At 45.6% G+C, this 19530-nt stretch overlaps 2 protein-coding genes across 3 annotated transcripts in view; both read right to left on the bottom strand.

The window, feature by feature from the left end:
• On the bottom strand, positions 1-18262 carry card14 (caspase recruitment domain family, member 14). Of its 2 annotated transcripts, XM_080464095.1 has the most exons (20): positions 17817-18262; positions 15775-15912; positions 15372-15697; positions 13664-13822; positions 13450-13569; positions 12607-12732; positions 10714-10863; positions 10516-10632; positions 9869-9969; positions 9212-9264; positions 8995-9046; positions 7157-7376; positions 6791-6917; positions 5268-5508; positions 4819-4882; positions 4629-4734; positions 4383-4547; positions 3849-3967; positions 2862-2977; positions 1-1436 (listed from the first exon to the last, which is right to left on the bottom strand). In XM_080464095.1, exons 1-20 carry the CDS (start codon positions 18028-18030, stop codon positions 1229-1231), a joined length of 2922 nt encoding a protein of 973 aa, XP_080320221.1. In that variant the 5' UTR covers positions 18031-18262; the 3' UTR covers positions 1-1228. The 2 variants fall into 2 exon arrangements, with proteins under 2 accessions (XP_080320221.1, XP_080320220.1); XM_080464094.1 differs by having other exon boundaries at positions 10516-10863; positions 17817-18237.
• Positions 18118-19530, bottom strand: part of ccdc40 (coiled-coil domain 40 molecular ruler complex subunit) — a gene marked incomplete at both ends in the record, with an annotated part of 19376 nt that continues 17963 nt past the window's right edge. The window contains one exon of the mRNA XM_080463561.1: positions 18118-18246. Coding sequence (XP_080319687.1) covers positions 18118-18246 — 129 coding nt within the window. The remainder of the gene's footprint in view (positions 18247-19530) is intronic.

Consider the following 19530-nt stretch of genomic DNA (forward strand, 5'->3'; position numbering starts at 1 on the left):
GACATTAACTGTGGCCCTGAGATAGAAACTTTATTTCTACTACACGGGTAGAAAACAGAATGACTAATTATTTTCTGCTCGTCGTGTCGACAGAACAACTGTGAACACTTAAAGTGTAGAAATGAGTGTAAACATTTAATGTGGCTACATGTTTATTAGCTGAAACCACACCCGTGGCGGAGACGTCGCATACAGACTCTGAGCAGGTAGATTCATGTTTAGGATTGAAGAAAATACAGAGGAATAGTGAACGCTAGAGAGAGGATACAGGCCGACTAAATAAACAACACGAGTTTGTATATTCAAATACCATCAATAGTCCAGAGGTGGAGTCTGGTTGTGGAAACAGGTGTAGCAGCATCAGGGTGAAAGTGACGGTGAGATTGTTCAGCGTTTCGCCCAACAAGAATCTGGGTCCGTTAAAGTGACATGAAATTAAACCTTTTCATTTTTAAGTGAACTAGTTGAAGTGTTATCACAGTGATACAGAGACGTCTGTTCACTGGAACATGCTCTGGATGATGGCTGGGTTAACTAACTGCTGGTTATCTGGTTATAACACAAATTGACTCAAACATTTAAATAACGACATGTACAGCAACCTGCTTCGAAGACGTAAAAGGCACAGGGATTATTATTAATAACAACTAACTCAGACTGTAGTTGTTATAGCTAACTCAGGTTCTAGTGGTTAACACTAACCCAGACCTCATGTTACCATGAACTAGTTCACCTTGCTAGTATAAAGCAGATCTTCAGAGGAATAAGAAACCAGATTTATGTACTGACAATTTCAATCAAACAGAAGTGAAGCTCCAGATTATTTTCTGGTACTTTAAAGTGTTAATCCTTTTAAAGTGGCATGAATTAACTTCATAACTTTTTAAGCCGTCTGTTTCTCTAAACTCATAGTGGATCAGATGAATTCTAACTTCAAAGTTTAAAGTGTTAAAGTGTTTAAAGTGTTGTTACGGTTTCTCGTACAGAATATTCTAGATACAGTATCTATATTACAGTATAGACAAATGTGTGTCTGCAGAGACACTACATGTGTTTGTTTCAAACAAATACCTTGAAAAGGATTCATGTTTTTGTCCAGTAAAGCCCTTCATATCTCCAGTTAGTATCACAGATACTTACTCATGTTTACAAAATGTCTTGTAAAGCTAATACGTGTGTTTTGTGATGTTTTAACTCTGTGTGTGTGTGTGTGTGTGTGTGTCCGGCTTCACCACAGGTCAGGCTCCACCCACACAATCTTCTTCTGCTCCTCCCAGATGATCCCTCGCAGGCTGGTGAGCAGCGAGTTCTGGTCGCACCACGAGTCGGGCGCCACGCTGTGGTAGAGACACGGCAGCTTGTCGAGCAGCGGCTCCTCGTTCTTCGAGCAGGAGATCAGCTGATCCTCCGAGTGGCTGTGACGGAGCAGCTTGGACCTGCAGCAGCAGCACAGTCACAACCAGCAGGCTAAAGTCTCGCTTCCACTGCGCAGAATGCGCCGGTATGGTTTGGTAGAAAACGGTACTGTACAGTGCGGTACGGTGCTGCACAGTTCGGTGCGGTTTGGTAATGTACAGTGCGGTAGAGTGTGGTACAGTACAGTACAGTGTGGTACAGTACTGTACAGTACTGTACAGTGCGGTACAGTGTGGTACAGTACTGTACAGTGCGGTACAGTGCGGTACGGTGCTGCACAGTTCGGTGCGGTTTGGTAATGTACAGTGCGGTAGAGTGCGGTACAGTGTGGTACAGTACTGTACAGTGCGGTACAGTACTGTACAGTGCGGTACAGTACTGTACAGTGCGGTACAGTGCGGTACAGTGTGGTACAGTACTGTACAGTGCGGTACAGTGCGGTACAGTGTGGTACAGTACTGTACAGTACTGTACAGTGCGGTACAGTGCGCTACAGTGTGGTACAGTACTGTACAGTGCGGTACAGTGCGGTACGGTGCTGCACAGTTCGGTGCGGTTTGGTAATGTACAGTGCGGTAGAGTGCGGTACAGTGTGGTACAGTACTGTACAGTGCGGTACAGTGCGGTTCGGTATGGTTCAGGTTTTCGTACGTCCCCACTGCAAAAGTTGTGGATGGTACCAAAAGAACCGTACCAAAAGGTTACAATTTTCCTCACGCTGGGGAACGCAGCACTACAGATCGGGTCTCATTCTGAGGAGCAAAGCGCAGCCGTCTGCTGATTGGTCAGTGATTTTCGTCACTCGATAAGCAGCAATATTCAAATAGTTCTCCGGCTGTATAAACTCACCCATTGTTGTTTACATACTCCGCTTTGTGCCCACTGGTCACTTACTTAACTGGGTTTATTGAAACGTCGGCGCTACACTGCCCCCCGGTGTGCTGAGGAAGTGCAGACGCTCCTATCGGTGACAGCTGCAGCTCATCCCACAATGTTTACTGTCGCGTTTTGACGCTACAAACCTGCGTCATTACACAGCCGTACACAACCCCGCCTACATTCTAAACATACTTTCTGCGTTGGAATTGTGCAACAGAGTTGGGTCTGGTTATGCTGTGCCGTACGGTGCCATGCTGTACCTTATCGTACCATACCTTATTGTACCGTCCCATCCTGTGCTGTACCGTTCCGTTCCGTACCGTACCGTACCTTATCGCACCGCCCTGTGCTGTACCTTACCTTACCGTACCCTACCCTACCCTGCCCTGCCCTACCCTACCTTACCTTACCTTACCTTACCCATACCATACAATACCATGCCGTGCAGTACCGTACCGTACCATACCATACCATACTGTACATGCTTCGCAGTGGAAACGAGGCTTAAAAGACCTGGAGAAACAGGTTCAGGACTGGAGGGCTGTTTGTTTCCTGACCAAACTTACCTGAGTTTGCGGGCACTGCGCGCCGTCTGGCCGATGAAGATGATGATGGGGTAGATCTTGAAGCGGTGCAGTCGTCGTACACAGTCCAGACCCAGCGGCAGCACACAGTGGATCCCCTGAGAACGAGACCATAGAGCGTTGTTAACAGAGAGAATACAGAGCGTCGTTAACAGAGAGAATACAGAGCGTCGTTAACAGAGAGACTACAAAGCGCCGTTAACAGAGAGAATACAGAGCGTCGTTAAACACAGAGCGTCGTTAGCAGCGAGAATACAGAGCGTCGTTAACAGCGAGAATACAGAGCGTCGTTAACAGAGACAATACAGAGTGTCGTTAACAGAGAGAATACAGAGCATCGTTAACACAGAGCGTCGTTAACAGAGAGAATACAGAGCATCGTTAACAGAGAGAATACAGAGTTTGGTTAACAGAGAGAATACAGAGCGTCGCTAACACAGAGACTACAGAGTTTTGTTAACAGAGAGAATACAGAGTTTGGTTAACAGAGAGACTACAGAGCGTCGTTAACAGAGAGAATACAGAGTGCCGTTAACAGAGAGAATACAGAGCGTTGTTAACAGAGAGAATACAGAGCGTCGTTAACAGAGAGAAGATAGAGCAATGGACGGACAGACAGACTGATATTATGGATGTGGACGTTATGCACTGTGTAATAAACTGTTCAGACTCTGGGTCACTGGGTGACAAAAGCTTGAATCTTTTCTCACTGTGCTTTTTAATATGTCTCAGTAATCCTCCTCTTACTTGTGAACATCAACTTTGTACCCAAAAGCAAGTCCAGCCAACCTCCTCATATAATGATCTGGAGAGTCTGGCTGGGAGGAGGAAATTATTCAGACCTAAAACCAAACGTGGTGTTTGTCTTTCACACTCGTTTCCTGATGCCCGAGCTTTGCTTCCTGAGTCAGCGTCATTGAGCTGAGAGGCCCGAGGAACGAGCTGCGAGAGAGTGTTAAACGTCCTGACCTTGTTCATGACTTTGTTCACACCCTGCAGCGTGTAGCAGCAGTTTCTTCCCTGCTCACACTCCTCCAGGATCTCGGACTTCTGCAGTCTGGCTGTGTGTTCGCTGGTGCTCAGCACCTCTGAGGAGCACATTATGGAAATGAGGTTAGATAATACTGTCATGATAACGGCGCATATTCTCTTCTCTACATGCTGTTTTATTTAATCCCGTCTCTTGATGTGCTCAAACTCAAATTTGATTTCATTTCTCCTCATCATTGCAGGAAACACAGTTGCTTCGCAGTGTCCGTCGTTTCCTGCTGGCGTACAGCAACAGACGAGCCCATAAAACATGTGACAGTGTGAGGCCGGCTGTTTACTGAGCTCGCAAAACATACATAGACGATGAAGTCGGAAATGGAGGAAGGGACACTGATAAAACACGTTTTATGACAAACACATTAGGACTAAGAGGACAATCTTTCAGCGGGTCTGGGATGAATCTGCTGCTGCTGTTGGAAGCAGACCAGACATCCTCGCAGGTTTTATTCTCACCGGCCTCACAGAGCTGGAAGCCCTGCCAGCTGGCCAGCTTCTTGTCCAGGGTGCGACCCAGGACGGTGGGCAGCAGCAGGACGGGTCTGCAGGTGGGGGGGTGGTGAGGGGTGACCAGGGTGTAGGGCATGAGGGTGACACAGCTTTTGGGTGCAAATGCGTCTCCTAGAGGAAGAAGATCCAAAGTGTGTGTTTAAACCTGAACTAGTGCTACAGCTGACTGAAGGCTACGTCTGGTTTGTGTACCTGACTCTGCGCTCTTGTTGTGCTCCTCCTCGATGCTGACCCACAGGGGGTTCCTGCCCTGACGCCCGGTGCTGACAATCCTCACTGCCTTCTGTTTGTCCTGGTCCTGATGAGGAAGAGGAACGTTACACATTGACACAACAACATTTCCATGCTCTCGTTCTTCGTTAGCATTTCATTTGGTTCTCACCTTTGGAGACTTCTTTGTTTGGAAGCTTATGTCTTCAAGTATCCGAATCAGGAGTCTCTGTGCTCTGTGACACAAGAAATTACACTGAACAAAAATATAAACGCAGCACTTTTTTTTATGTGTGTTTTATCACACAGCTCTAATGCCACAGATGTCCAAAGTTTTGAAGGAGCGTCCAGTCGGCCTGCTGACTGCAGGAATGTCCAGAGCTGTTGTCCCTGAATTCAACATTAATGTCTCTATGATAACCTGTCTCTGAAGCCATTTCAGAGAATGTCTTTGATGGATTGACCAGGTAAGATGGGGGTTAGAACCATCAGCATTGAGATCGAAGGACGTCTCACTATACCAACGGCGCCACGGCGGTGAATCAGAAGGTATAAAAGCCTGAAGTCTGGGTCACATTTCAGATGATTTGACTCGTTATGGTTCCTGATCAGTTCACCCACCTGTAATAATTGGGAACCGTTCCACTCTGCAGATCCAGCAGCTTGCTGGGGTGAACCTGGCTGGCGTACCACAGGTCCTCGGTGCCCACCGGCATGGTGTTTGCCACGTGCAGGATGTCATTGCAGGACACGGACAGAGTCCCGCTGGCGCCAGCAGCCAGAGACATGTTGACCCGGACATAGAACGAGTCTCCGGACGATGTCTTGTTGCTCTGCAGCTGCTGCAGCAGAGCCTGGTACTCTGGGGGAGTACACAGGAGGACATGAACGCTACTGCAACAGCGAGGCCGTAGTTCATATAAGATAAACAGCCAAAACATTATGACCAGGTCGAGTGAGTAACGCTGATTATCTCTCTATTATGGCTCGTTTTAATGGGTGTGAAATAACAGGTTATTGATTCTGGGTCAAACTGTGATGGATGGACAACCAGGAGGTTTAAGGAAGAAAAATCTGAGCCAGGCCACTGGTCATGGATGAGGATATTGGATGGGGTCCTGGATGGGGTTCTGAATGGCCACAGCTTCTTGGAACTGGTGAGGAGTGAAAATAGACCTGTCTTGTCCAATTAAAACAGCTGAGCAACTGGAGCTCAAACTATTGCAGAAGTTCATGCTGGTTATAATAGAAAGCTGTGAGAAAACTTAGTGCGGCAGTTTGTTAAGAATGGTTTGCTGAAGCAGGCCTAAGCGACAGGGCAGTCATAATGTTATTGCTCATCAGCATGGCAATATTCAGATGTAGTGTGTCCTACAGTAAGTTTAAAACAGCTGCTGCATTTAATAGCCGTGCTGAAAAATGTTCAATACTATCCTATGAACAGTGAAACCTTAGAAATTGTTATATTTTTTTTCAAATGAGACAACAAATTGATGGTTTTAGTAGTTTTACACTTTGTGATGAGATTTTACTCAATTTTACACATTAAAACTCATCTTATTATACAATAATAACTTAAATAGCATGTATATTAACTCGATAAATCCCCAAACTTCAAAGAAAAATCTAAAGTATCCCATCAAACAGATTTTTATTCTTTGACATAAGTCAAATAGTCTCCTGTCTGAAGGGTTAAAAGATGTTTGGTGACATCAGGTTTTCACATGTGCCAACAATCTGTTGAACTGATAATGTTTTATATGTGGAAGTCTATTTTTAGCCATGAATGCAAAACAAAGGCACCCTCATAAATTCAGCTGCTGGATCAACATTGCATGTCTCTGTTATTTCCTGGTGTCATTATATGAGACGGTGCCTCGTGTGAGGGTTGGAAATCCCTTTAATCTAAAAACAAAACACGGCTCCTTCAGCTCTTGTCTCAGCTTTCTCTTCAGCTTTAAGGCACTTTGACCACTATAGCACAACAATGCAGAAAGTTATTGATCAACATGCATTCATAAGTGACTGGTCCCAGTTTTAGTGAAATGTTTGATTGAAATCTTTACTAAAACCTTGGCAAAATCTTAAGAGTTAATGAAAAAATGTGGTGATGTGATGTGATGTGTTTTGGATGTGGGATGTACCATCTTGTTTGGGCCGTAGGGAGAGGTGACAGAGGCCTGTGACTTGGCCCAGAGCCCAGTTAGCTTCTTCTAAAGTGGAGTCCTCCAGCACCATCTTCAGAGCCTTTTGGTTCTGCTCGTACTTCAGCTGCAGAGCAACAGAAACATGAGAAAAAAACACACACACACACACACACACACACACACACACACACACACACACACACACACACACACACACACACACACACACACACACACACACACACACACACACACACACACACACACACACACACACACACACACACACACACACACACACACACACACACACACACACACACACACACACACACACACACACACACACACACACACACACACCTCCATGATCTGTGCTCCCGGGGTGATGCCCACAGCGTGGGCGGCGCTGCCTTTGGTGACCTGGTGCACAAACACGCCGCTCTTATTGCCGCCCACCACGGTCAGCTGGCTGAGTAGCGCCTCGCCCTGGAAGGAGATGCTGAGGACACGGCAGCAGACCCGAATGGCTTTGGGACGGCAACGCAGCAGGAAGGGAGGAGCTGAGGTTTTCGACAACAAACTGGCGACAGATGAGAGAAAAAGAGGGAATGAATGAACTTTTTGAACTGTGCCAAGACTTGACACTGATATATTAAAGATTCTTTTGGCTGCTCCTTTTCACAAGGATAGTAAAAGCAACAGCATTGTATCTTGTATATTTAGGTCAAGACTTAAACGAAATGATCAACAAGTCAGACCGAATGTAATCGATCAGTTAATCCAGGATTAGGTGGAGAGCTGCAGGCTGGAGTTTACACCCACAGTTGAGGCTCGTCATTCTTGGCAGCATTGTGTGAAGAAAGTAATAGTTGGCTGTCCTAAAAGTCTACAAAAACTATTTGCAGTGTGCAAGATGTTGTTATAAATGATGTACGATTGAGAAGTAATGTCATGGGTGAGACAAAAGGAGAATAAAACAAACTAAATATGTTTAAGACTGAAATTCACCATCATCTTCTGTCATTGTCACCAATAAACCCTCAAACCCGCGCAGGAACATGAGAACTGAAAACTAAATATAGCAACAAGGGAGCGAAGTTGGAAACACTGGCTGACTATTGATGATCTTTGACGTACAAACGTCACAAAAGAGACAGAGAGCTGAACTGTGTTTCCACGCATTGTGCATTCAGACGCCGCAAATTCAAAAGGACTGACGTTGACATATGAGAGAGAAGTCATTCACAAAAATTCTTCACATATTTAATAAAAGAATATTAATCTACATAGAACGAACAGTTTTATTTGGAACATTAACATCACCTTCACAAATGCAGTCTTATATTGTGTACATATTTCCTTTTTCTGTCCTTTTTTTAATGCAATCCGACCAATCTAATCTAATCCGATCTAATCTGATGTCATCTGAAATTACGCCCTGTTTACAACACATCATACTTCAAGTGAAAACACTGAACTTTCAATGCATTTTGCCGTTCGTTTACACGACAGCAGCATTGCGAGTCTCTGAAAATGGCATGTTTATGAAACCAGCCTCCCTCCCCATGCAAACAACTTCCGCTCAGGAGCACCACAAGTTAAATAGTTGTTAGTGTAAATAGATCGACAATGGAGGATTTAAAGTGTTTGTGCTGCTCCACCTTCAGAATTTACCAGCTCGTCTCCCACAAAGTGCACAAACATTTACTATACCATCGTCTGCATACGAGGAGAACATTGTTTCACAACAGCAGATCCTGAGTGGAGCGACACGACGAAGCAGGAACTTCAATCTTCTCAACGTACAGTTTTCTGCGTATAATACATAAAACGACTAGCGGCCTGACATTCAAATTATGTTTGTGGTTTTTCCGTTTGTACGTTGATATGTAAACATGCAAAATATTCCTGAAATGCAAAACCAACCAACGCTCCATCAGGATAATCCACAGAGTTATTTTTAACTCTGCAGTGTACACGGGGCCGTCAGTGTGAATAGCTTAAGTTTTTCTGCAGCTCATCCAAATTTCTTCAGTCAATAATTAATTATATCTGACATTCAACGGCCTGTTCACCAGCTGCTGGTCAGCTGCGTCAAAGTCAATAGTGACCTTGAGGATGCACGTGCCCTTCACATCAAGTGCAGATCTCCACCTCCTGTAGGCAGTCATGTGCCACAAGGAAGACGGCTGTCTCACCTGAGAGTGTCGTCGCAGGAGGACAGCCTGGGCGCCTTCTCGTCTTCACCTCCTACCAAACAAAAGAGAGGCTGTTGATTCACTTGGCATCAGAGTGTTTCCTCACAAACACTCTGTCTGAGTTAATGTCTCACTTTACACGCCTGGCGAGGAACCAACGCTGAACAATAACTAGTGAACGCACAAACAAATCACAGAGAGGTCTGGTTATACGCACCATTAGGCAGGACCACAAAGTCATCCAGCAGAGTGTCAGACTCGGTTTCAGTACTGGAAGTAAAAACAAAAGAAAACACATGAATGCCTCTCAGGGTTTCTCCCTCTCACATATAATCACACACAACACGTAGGTAAAAACTTGTATCAGGTGAGTTTCAATTACTACCATTAAACACAACAAAGACTGAATAGCAAGAAAAAGGCTGATGATTTAGTTGTGAAAGTGTTCGGTTGACGCCCTTCAACCAAGACACAAAAGCAAACGAGGAAGCTGAGTTTGAGCTTTCACTGGGATTTCCTCGACCCTCCTTTTGTCTCTTCTAATCGGGTTTTCATCACCCTTATTCGAGTTTATCCTGAAATCAGGTGGCACAGTCGTGTCTCTCTGATTCCTGGAAGTTGATAATCCACCTGAAGCTCGATACGGCCGCGTGACAACAACAGAAAGGAATAAAGGAGGTCCTTCTGGGGGGAGTCAATAAAATGCTGCATGTGTAAAAATCACACACACACACACACACACACACACACACACACACACACACACACACACACACACACACACACACACACACACACACACACACACACACACACACACACACACACACACACACACACACACACACTTCTGTAGATGGTTGCAGGATCACACCTGTTGTCCTCGTAAAGGACCTTTTTCCTCCGGCGGAGGGATTCTGGACTCGGCGGTTCTGCGTTTCTGGATCGGACGCTGCTCGCCACAGGATCTTCATACTACACAAAGTAGATATAAATCTTCAATTAAGTCAAAATGTAAATTTAGAAAAGATTTTCTTCAATTTAAAGACAGACGTTAAATCCATGGATGATCGGTAAATTGTGATGAAGAGCAACGGCACCTTCACCACAATGTCCTCACCTTAGTTTTCGCACATTAGTGAATCTCATTATTTAATTATCAGCCAATCACGTGGCAGCAAACCAATTAAAGCCGAAGACGTGGTGCAGACGAGCTGCTGAAGGTCTGTCTTTGTGTCACAGAAGGGAGAAAAGGCCATTTCTATTTGATATATTCTATATTTCATGGGACTTTGTGAAACCTGTGTGAAGCATGAATGCCAATGTGGAGGATCTTTTCTGAGGAATGTTTGCGACGAGATCGTTAAAACTACGAACACAAAGAGAGAAGGCCAACCCTGCAGGAATGAGGTGTATCTCAAGTTGTGGAGAGTCCATTAGCAGGGATCTCATTTTCACCGCGTCACAGTTATGTAACAAGATTAACAGAACAATGGAGGCTGATTTCAAGCTCTCACGCACCTCTGTGATGCAGAAACTCGAAGGGTCGACGGCGTCCATCCGACACAGCTTGCGTCTGTCTGGGATTTGATATTCCTCACAGCTGGTCTGTGGACTGTCCCAGTTAACCTCCTGCTCCTTTGACACAAACACAGAGTGAGATGTGAAGATTTCGCCTGGTTCCCGGTGTGGTGGCGTGACGTGCATGTGAGGGATTACTTCAGAGGCCTGCTGCTGCTCTTGGGATCGGTTCTTGGCGTGCAGGCTGAAGAATCTCAACTGGAGCTCCACCAGCTGGTTCCTCAGCATGTCCTTCTCCGCCAGGACCCAGGCGATTTTGGCCTGGGCCTCGTCTCGGGACGCGTACGCCTGGAAACACACCCCATCATTCAACACCACAGTCGACACAGAACTGGCAATCACAGAGAAAGTTTACGCTTCGGGCATGAAAGATGGAACAATGGAACACTCGACGGTGCAGGAACCAGAAAATGCACATTTCAATCAGGACAGGACTGCCTTGGAGGCACGCGGTGTGTCGAAGTGGCGTCTGTGGGAGGAAGCGTTCTGCCTTTTCTCGTGAAGTTCAGAACAACTGGAGGCAGAAACCTGGAGAAGGTTCAGAGCCAGAAGGTAACGTGAGAGGAAAACTCACGTGAACACAAACTGAAAACGTCTGATCGAATTATAGACGACAGAAGCAAATTCTCTGTTTCGCCAACAGATTCTGTTGAGTTCTGATTCAGGTCCGTCTATTCTTCACGTGCTGTTCAGCAGGAGTTTTTAAATTCAAGAAACTATCCAGTTATATACAGTTCTTTGTATTGATACACAAATACCAACAAAGAAGTGAAATTTCACAAAATTCTTTAAAACTTCCCAGAGTTAGACGTGCTTTTCCTACTTGGAAGTTGGAATTTTCCCAGTTTGTAGTCATTCATGTGTGCAACATAAAAGTTTTGATAATTTCATCAAAATTAAAATATGGAAAAACTCTCTTTCATTCTTGGATGAAAATACATCTTAGTTTTTCAGATCGCCTCCAGTTTCAACAGGAGAATAAAGCTACAGAGGGAAGATTTGAGGTTTGGATTTGATGACATGGTGAAAATCGAAGATCTAATCTAAAACCACGAATTTCTCCTCGTCGCTGCATTTCTTTGCACGAGCTCCGGTCGCAACGGAGCATGAGTGATGGAAATAAACCAGCATGCTGAGCTCCTGTCGGCCTCAGGTGAATCAGGTGGCAGCCGTCAGCTTTCAGGGGACGTGAGGAAATAATTAAACCATCAAAGGTCAATCGCCTCTGCAGGGCTGAGGCGGCCGCAGCAAGCAGAATGTTCACAAAGTCTCATTTCACTTTACAGTGACAGAGAAACACATCATTTACAGGAGAAGGAGGATTATTGCAGACGATTTTGAGAGTGTGACATTAGTTACTGCACGGCCACACAAAAATGGATTTAGAGGCAGAAGAGCAGCTGGATATTTGAGGTTTTTTTAACACTTCTCATTAAAAAAGGAAAAATAAACAGCATGAGAACATTTAGGATTAATGTGATGTACATGCATGTGGAGTGTTTGCATATTGATCTCAAATCATGTATGATCTGTGTGTGTGTGTGTGTGTGTGTGTGTGTGTGTGTGTGTGTGTGTGTGTGTGTGTGTGTGTGTGTGTGTGTGTGTGTGTGTGTGTGTGTGTGTGTGTGTGTGTGTGTGTGTGTGTGTGTGTGTGTGTGTGTGTGTGGGTGTGTGTGGTGAGATGTTTGTGTATACAGAATAGTGTGTGTATTTCAAACTCATGCGCACACAGATCTCTTTAGAGAACTATTGCATAACACACACAGATTAGTTCTCTTCGCACGCACGCACGCACACACACACACACACACACACAAGAACTATCGTATCGTAAGAAATATCGTCATGCACACACAGTTTTGTGCATGACAAATATGATTGGACACATGCAGATCTCTTGAGAGACTCGCATATACCGTCATGCATACAGTTTGTTGTGTGCACAGGTTATAATAAAGGCAAAGAAAAGATAAGCAACACACACACACACAGACACAGACACACGCAGGCTGACAGTGGGGGTTTCAGTACCTGGTCCCGCTCCACCTGCAGGTCTCTGATCTGGGTCTGGATCACGGTGCTCTTCTGCTGCAGCACTTTACACTCCATCGTCAGTTTCTGCAGCTGGTGGCTCAGACACTCCTTCTGCTCCAGAGTCTGATCAACACACACACGTATGGACATTTATGTCATTGTTCTTTGTGTGTTGAGTTTCTCTGTCTCTTTCTCTTACTGACACAGGTTTCCTTCAGTAACTTTTATTTGTTCAGGTGTCAAACACACACAGGCCAACATCAGTCTGCAAGACATCAGCCAAACGGCTCGAGGCGACTTCTCAAAGGGTTATAATAACCAAACAGACAGGAACTGTAATCTTTCAATAAAAGTAAGCAGTTTCTAAATAGTAAAATTGAGCTGCCTTGTCGCTAGCAAAGCATTAGCATTAGCATTAGCATAAAAAATAACCATAAATCTGTGAAGTCATGCTGAGGGTTGCAAAAATTCTTTCTTTATAGTTCTTAATAAATTTAGTAGAAAGATGATGGGATAGGATTTTGTCTGGAGGCAATTTGTCACTAAAATGTCAGACTTGTTGGTATTGATAGTTTCTGATCTCATTATATTTCAATCACATTGGCTCCTGAAACTAAATGTGTTTGACACTGTTTTCTATGTAAAGGCTGAATCTGCTGTGATGGCTGTAACACACACACACACACACACACACACACACACACACACACACACACACACACACACACACACACACACACACACACACACACACACACACACACACACACACACACACACACACACACACACACACACACACACACACACACACACACACACACACACACACACACATACCCCCTTCTTGTCCTGGAGCAGCTGCTCGTTCTCCTGCCGGTAACACCGGAGCTGCTCCGCCAGCTCCACCTGGCTGCCGACGGCCTCCGCCAGGTCGTGGGCCAGGATGTCCTGCCGGGCCTGACGGGACGGGACACGACACAACAAGCCGGTTACCCTCTCGCGTGGTGTGAAGGTACAAGAAGTTCCAGCTGGATGAAGCGACGATTCTCACTGGATCTAGTTTCTCTGCCTTGGCCAGTTGGCTCCGGAGACTCCGGACCTCCTCCTGCAGCTCAGGATTCGCAGCCGAGGAGGTGAACCTCAGTGAGCGCTGCTTCTGCAGCTCGTTCTCTGTCTGGGCGCTCTGCAGGTCCGTCTGGAGCTGGTACAGCTGCAAACACACCAGGACACATGAAGCCGACTGACAAGCTGAAGGGTCATTTGGAACACATTTTTTTTTTCATACTGGGAAACTAAACCGAGAAGAGTTTTCAGATGATGCAGTTCAGACTCCGTTTGCACGACAACGGTTTCCAGTGGAAACGCAAAACTCAGTGGAAACGGCCGACGCAACGGTAAGGAAACTTTCTGGAAACCCTCCAGGCTAAATAGTAGTTGTGCACATGCTCAGTAGCTGGACCATCAGAATAACGTTTCCTCCAGAGTGTCATGACTCCCAGTCCATATTCTCCTGGGACTTGGTGCTTTTATTTTGACAGTCACTGTAATAACAATCCAACTTGGTCGTCTGTCCACTAGAATGTCCGTGTTCTCCCTTTGTTAATGTTTAGAGCAGATTGTTCTCTGCTGCATGTGTGTGTAGTTTCACTACAAAAACAAACAGCAGCACCAACTAGTCAAACAACATGTTATTCAGCATTTCTGCCTTTTTACGTAGAAACAGACATCGTTATCAAGACGTTGCCGCGTAAATGTGAAACTTTTCTGAAACCAAAATGAGAAAATGACGTGTTTTCAGTTTAAATGTTGTCGTGTAAATAGGGCCAGAGATATTTGGATGTTCTGTTTTGAAGGCAACATGCAGTTTAGCTGTTTGGTTTTAACGGGAAAGTGGTATTATGGGGAGTTCACATTCCCCTGTTTGATCAGGACACGAGGCTCTTCAGGGACAAATCGTTTCATTTGGGGGACGTGAACACTCCCACCAACTGTGAAACGGAGCTAACAAGTGAACTCTGGTCCCCTTGAAATTCCCAGTCTCGCTTCCTTTGTACACGATCTTTAGAGAGGATGTGACCGAGAGCGCAATGCATTCTGGGTAGTAAACCAACAAAGCTAATCGCACGAATCAGAGGAAGCAGATGCAGAAAGAAAAAGTTCGACAATATCTTGCAGGCAGACGTGGAGTAGTGAAGAAGAAGTAGTGAGGAAGACTCTCATTGATATCTGGTCTGAAGACTTTATATCACGGTTGTTTCTGGCTACCCATTAGCCACGAGCTAACTAGCCTAGCCGCCACGGGCTAAAGCGCCTGGACTTACAGTTTTGGTCGGGACCAATCAATGAGCCGTGTTTCTTCTTTAATTCCTCTTTGGTCAGTGTTTGTTTCAGGCGACAGCGCCCCCAAACCAGCAGCTGTTGTAATTGCGTGACACTTCCAGAAGGTTTGATCGGGTCTCAAAAGTGAATGTGAACGCCACCCGAACCCAATCAAGGTGTGAAGATTCTCGGCCCCCCGCCCCTCCCAAGTGAACTGAATCCCGGACTATCCCAATGTGAAAGGCACCTTATTCTCCAACGACGAAGCTTCGGTTACATTTACTTTGTCATGTGGAGCTAAAGTATAAAGCAAAAGGACAAAAGACGATTCCTTTCCAGCCTGTAACCTCAGTCTCCCTGGACATGGGGTGACGATCAGGTTTCAGTGATGTTTTCAGACGTTCTCTTCATAAAAGGCTCCTGAAGCCACCGTCACTGACCTGCAGGTTCAAGTCATGCAGCCTCTCGTTGATGGACGACTTCTCCTCGATGGCCGCCGTGTAGCGGATGGACAGGTCACACTTGTCCTCCTTCAGCTTGGTGACCTCGCGGTGCAGCGAGCTCACGTGTCTCTGCAGCCGCTCGTTCTCGGACCGGAGGCAGCGACACTTCTCCTCCTGCTCCACGACCCGATCCACCTCCGCTTCCAGTACCAAGCAGCGCTTGTGTGCCTTGTTGGCCTCCTCGCGGGCGCCGTGCAGCTCCTTCTGCATCCCCGTCACGGCCCGGACCAGATACTCCGTCAGCTCAGAGTACTTGATGAGGCCTGTGGGGGAGAAGACAGCAGGTCAGGATGAGGACTGGGAGCGACGCCGCGACACGGCGGGACGTCGGGAGACGCACCGCTGAACCTGGACGGCTCCGTGCTCGGCTTCCGTCCCGTCACGGTGGTGTAGATGTTGGGGTAGTGGATCATCAGGCCTTCCAGCAACGCCACGGCGCCATTCCTGCCCTGAGTCCTCAGCAGGTCCAGCATGTAGCCTGGTGGAGGAGCAGAGACAGGAACCTGAAACATCCAGACTGCACATGGCACCAGCATGGGAGGACTGAAACAGGACTGAAGAGAGACAGTCGTCTGAAACAGAGACAGTCATAGGACTGAAACAGAGGCAGTCGTCTGAAACAGAGACAGTCACAGGACTGAAACAGAGGCAGTCGTCTGAAACAGAGACAGTCATAGGACTGAAACAGGACTAAAGAGAGACAGTCGTCTGAAACAGAGACAGTCATCTGAAACAGAGACAGTCACAAGACTGAAACAGAGGCAGTCGTCTGAAACAGAGACAGTCACAGGACTGAAACAGAGGCAGTCGTCTGAAACAGAGACAGTCATAGGACTGAAACAGGACTAAAGAGAGACAGTCGTCTGAAACAGAGACAGTCATCTGAAACAGAGACAGTCACAGGACTGAAACAGAGGCAGTTGCAGGAATAAACAGACAGCTAAACACTCAGATTTGCTTTCTGAAGAATTTGAGAAAACATCCAGACACACAAACAAACTCCACACAGAAAAGAAGCTTTGCATATTATCAGAGGAGGTAAGTAACGGAGTACAAATACTTTGAAGGATTGTGAACTTTTTATATTACTATTCAAAATCAGGATGTTTTATACAAATTAAATTTCTTTCTTTTATTATTCAGAACTGGAGACTTCGTGGTAACAAGGACTGTTTATATTATTATAGATTCATAATGTAACTTGCAGTTAAACCTGTTGCGGGACAGCCCTGGTCCTCTAGAGGTCACACAACTTGGGATTGGGAATTTGCAGGTTCGAATCCCACAGATGACGTGCGTCACCACTGTGGGTCCCTAAGCATGACCTTTGACCCCCGTCAGCTCCCTGGATCCCAGAAAATGACCTCTGACCCGCATCAGCTCCCCAGAGCGCCGTAATGTGGCTGCACCTCCGGCTGCATCAGTCAATATGGAAAAAAGGGAATTCCCTAAGTGGATTAATGAAGCATGGTGACTTTAGTCTTAATATTGGAATTATGAGGACAAACAAATCGCACAATATAATGTCAAATTACATGATATCAACATGAAGCTGTGGCAGAACTTTATGAGACCAATCCTTTGTCTCTTATTAAAAACATTCATTCTAGATAAAGTCTTTCTTTCTCAACAGTTGTCATATTTTTAGGGATACTGTGATCAGATTTTAACAAAACCTTCCAGAAATTAAAGATTCAAGTCTGATAACTGGTTTTAAAAACTATTATTACTATTTCAGGCATGTTGTTCTTATTTCCGGGAACTTGAAACGAAGCTTGACGCCTGGTTTCCTGAAAGCCTTTTGACAGATTTAGAATTTGCCTTTCTTCATATTTTTTATATATGTAGATATTTATTGTTGAATTCAGCCTCTGTATGTCAGATTGTGAATTCTATTGTCTGATTTGAGGAAGTCTTTCAATATATTTTATATATTTATTAACATTTTGCTGAATTTTCCCAAAATTTCAGGCGAATCTACATTTGTCTAAAGAATCAAAATAATCACATGTAAGATGTTTTAACATGTTTTTGTTTTGTTTTTTAAGCAGATTTGTAGCATTTCTGTGATGTTTCATAATTGTATTAGATAAATCAGCTTCGGAAACATGACAACAATCAAACACAATCTGGAAACACATCTGGTGTCTGGTTTAAACACGTTTTTCACACATTTGAAGTTGGATCATCTCCAGAGAGACTCTGACTGCTGACTACATTAAAAACAATGGGGGAATTTCCACAAATATCAGTCCTTTATAGAAATGATTCTAAATGCCTTTTGATCTCTTTTTAATCCCGAAATCTTAACCATCTGTGAACAACCATCACGCGCACACTGCATATCTCAAGAAAAGAAAAGTGGCCTGGATGGAGTCTCACTGGTTCTCATGCTGCGGTTGTCCAACTTGTGGCTCGACAGGATCTCGTCCTCGTCCATCTCGGTGAGGACCCGGGCCTGCCTCAGGTACGGGATCAGGATGCAGGGCCGCGCATGCAGGGAGATTCGGTGGCGGTTGTCATTGATCAGCTCCCACAGTTCCTCCTCTCCCATCTCCTTCAGGTCCGGCCGCTCCGGGACGAAACCTCCGGCCATCCTGAGCGCGCGTCGGGCTGAGCTGAGCGCGCAGTCCTCTGAGCTCCTCCGGGCACCTAATGCGCTCCTGTGCGCTCCTCTGGCCACCTAATGCGCTCCTGTGAGCTCCTCTGGCCACCTAATGCGCTCCTGTGAGCTCCTCTGGCCACCTAATGCGCTCCCCTGAGCTCCTCCGTGCTCTTCCGCGCACCGAATGCGCTCCTCCGTGCAGCGTACCTGCAGCGCACCGACTGAGAGGTACACACAACAGACTCTTTCCACGCCTTATGGGTGTTTCAGTGTGTGCGTGTGCGTGGGTTTGTGTTTGTGTGGAAAAACCTGAAAAACAAGCCAGTATGGCGCAGCGTGCGGGCGTATTGCGCACCAGGAAAATCCGGCCTTAAGATTCATCTTGGAGATTTTCTAACCACAACTTATCTGACTCCTGAAAAAACAGCTGACTCCACATCTTAGCAGTGATAAATGGTGGCAAATTAGACATGCACTCCCAATATAGGCCCAACTAGTTAATGATATTTGAAGTGACTTTGGTGGCGCTCAGCTTCATTGTGGGTGATAGCACAGGCCACAATTCAAAGTGTAGCACTTCTAAATTAAAGCACTAGCATTAACCTGGTTGGAGTTCACTCTTCCATTCACCCTTTACTTCATCTAACCAAACCAGGGACATTCTTGCTGTGAGGTGAGACTGCCAACCACTACACCAAAGTGTCTACACCTAAATATCCATTAATCTTCTGATCCAGGAGTGCACACTAGTCTTCACACACTCGTACCGACTCATTAGACTCAGTGTGCATCTCTTTCATTCTCTGCTTTCCTTGAATTGAACATGTGATCATCAGATGGTCGTCCTCTGCCGGGCTCCATTACTGCCGGATGTTTGACAGACTGCCAGGCTGTGTGCAGACCAGCACTGCCCCTCTGTGACAGAGACATTAGAAGACGCGACTGCCCCTTAATAATTCCTAATCGCAGCAGCGCAAACACACACATAAAACGTCTCGGGTGACAAGAGCAAACAGCAGCGGCAGGTGCAAAGTCCTGCATTATCAGACGACGAGGTGGCGTTCCGAGGTCAGACGGCTTCACTCGTGTGTGTGTGTGTGTGTGTGTGAACTCACTGTCGCTGCAGTTTGATCAAACAGCAGCGACAAGGGAAACAAAAGATGTGACGAATCCACAGGAAGCTGGAGTCCATGAACGCACCGCCGCCATTCAGAAAGAAGATTCTGCTTTTCCCGTCCAGGTGCAGCTGTGGAGGCGATATCAGGCCCGTTCACACGACGACGTTTCCAGGAAGAAATGCTAAAAACAAAGTCGTGATCATCAACAGGATATTTTAACGACGTGTCTTTAATGTTTGACATATTACAACAAAGTTAAATTTGATAATTTTCAAATATTTTATCACGTGTTATATACAGTACATGATATATAATTATATAAATTCTATCACACTTGTTAAAATATTATATAAACAGTTATGATTAAAAAAGT

This window comes from Lipophrys pholis (genome assembly GCF_963383615.2).
Source record: "Lipophrys pholis genome assembly, chromosome: 5".
NCBI lineage: Eukaryota > Metazoa > Chordata > Actinopteri > Blenniiformes > Blenniidae > Lipophrys > Lipophrys pholis.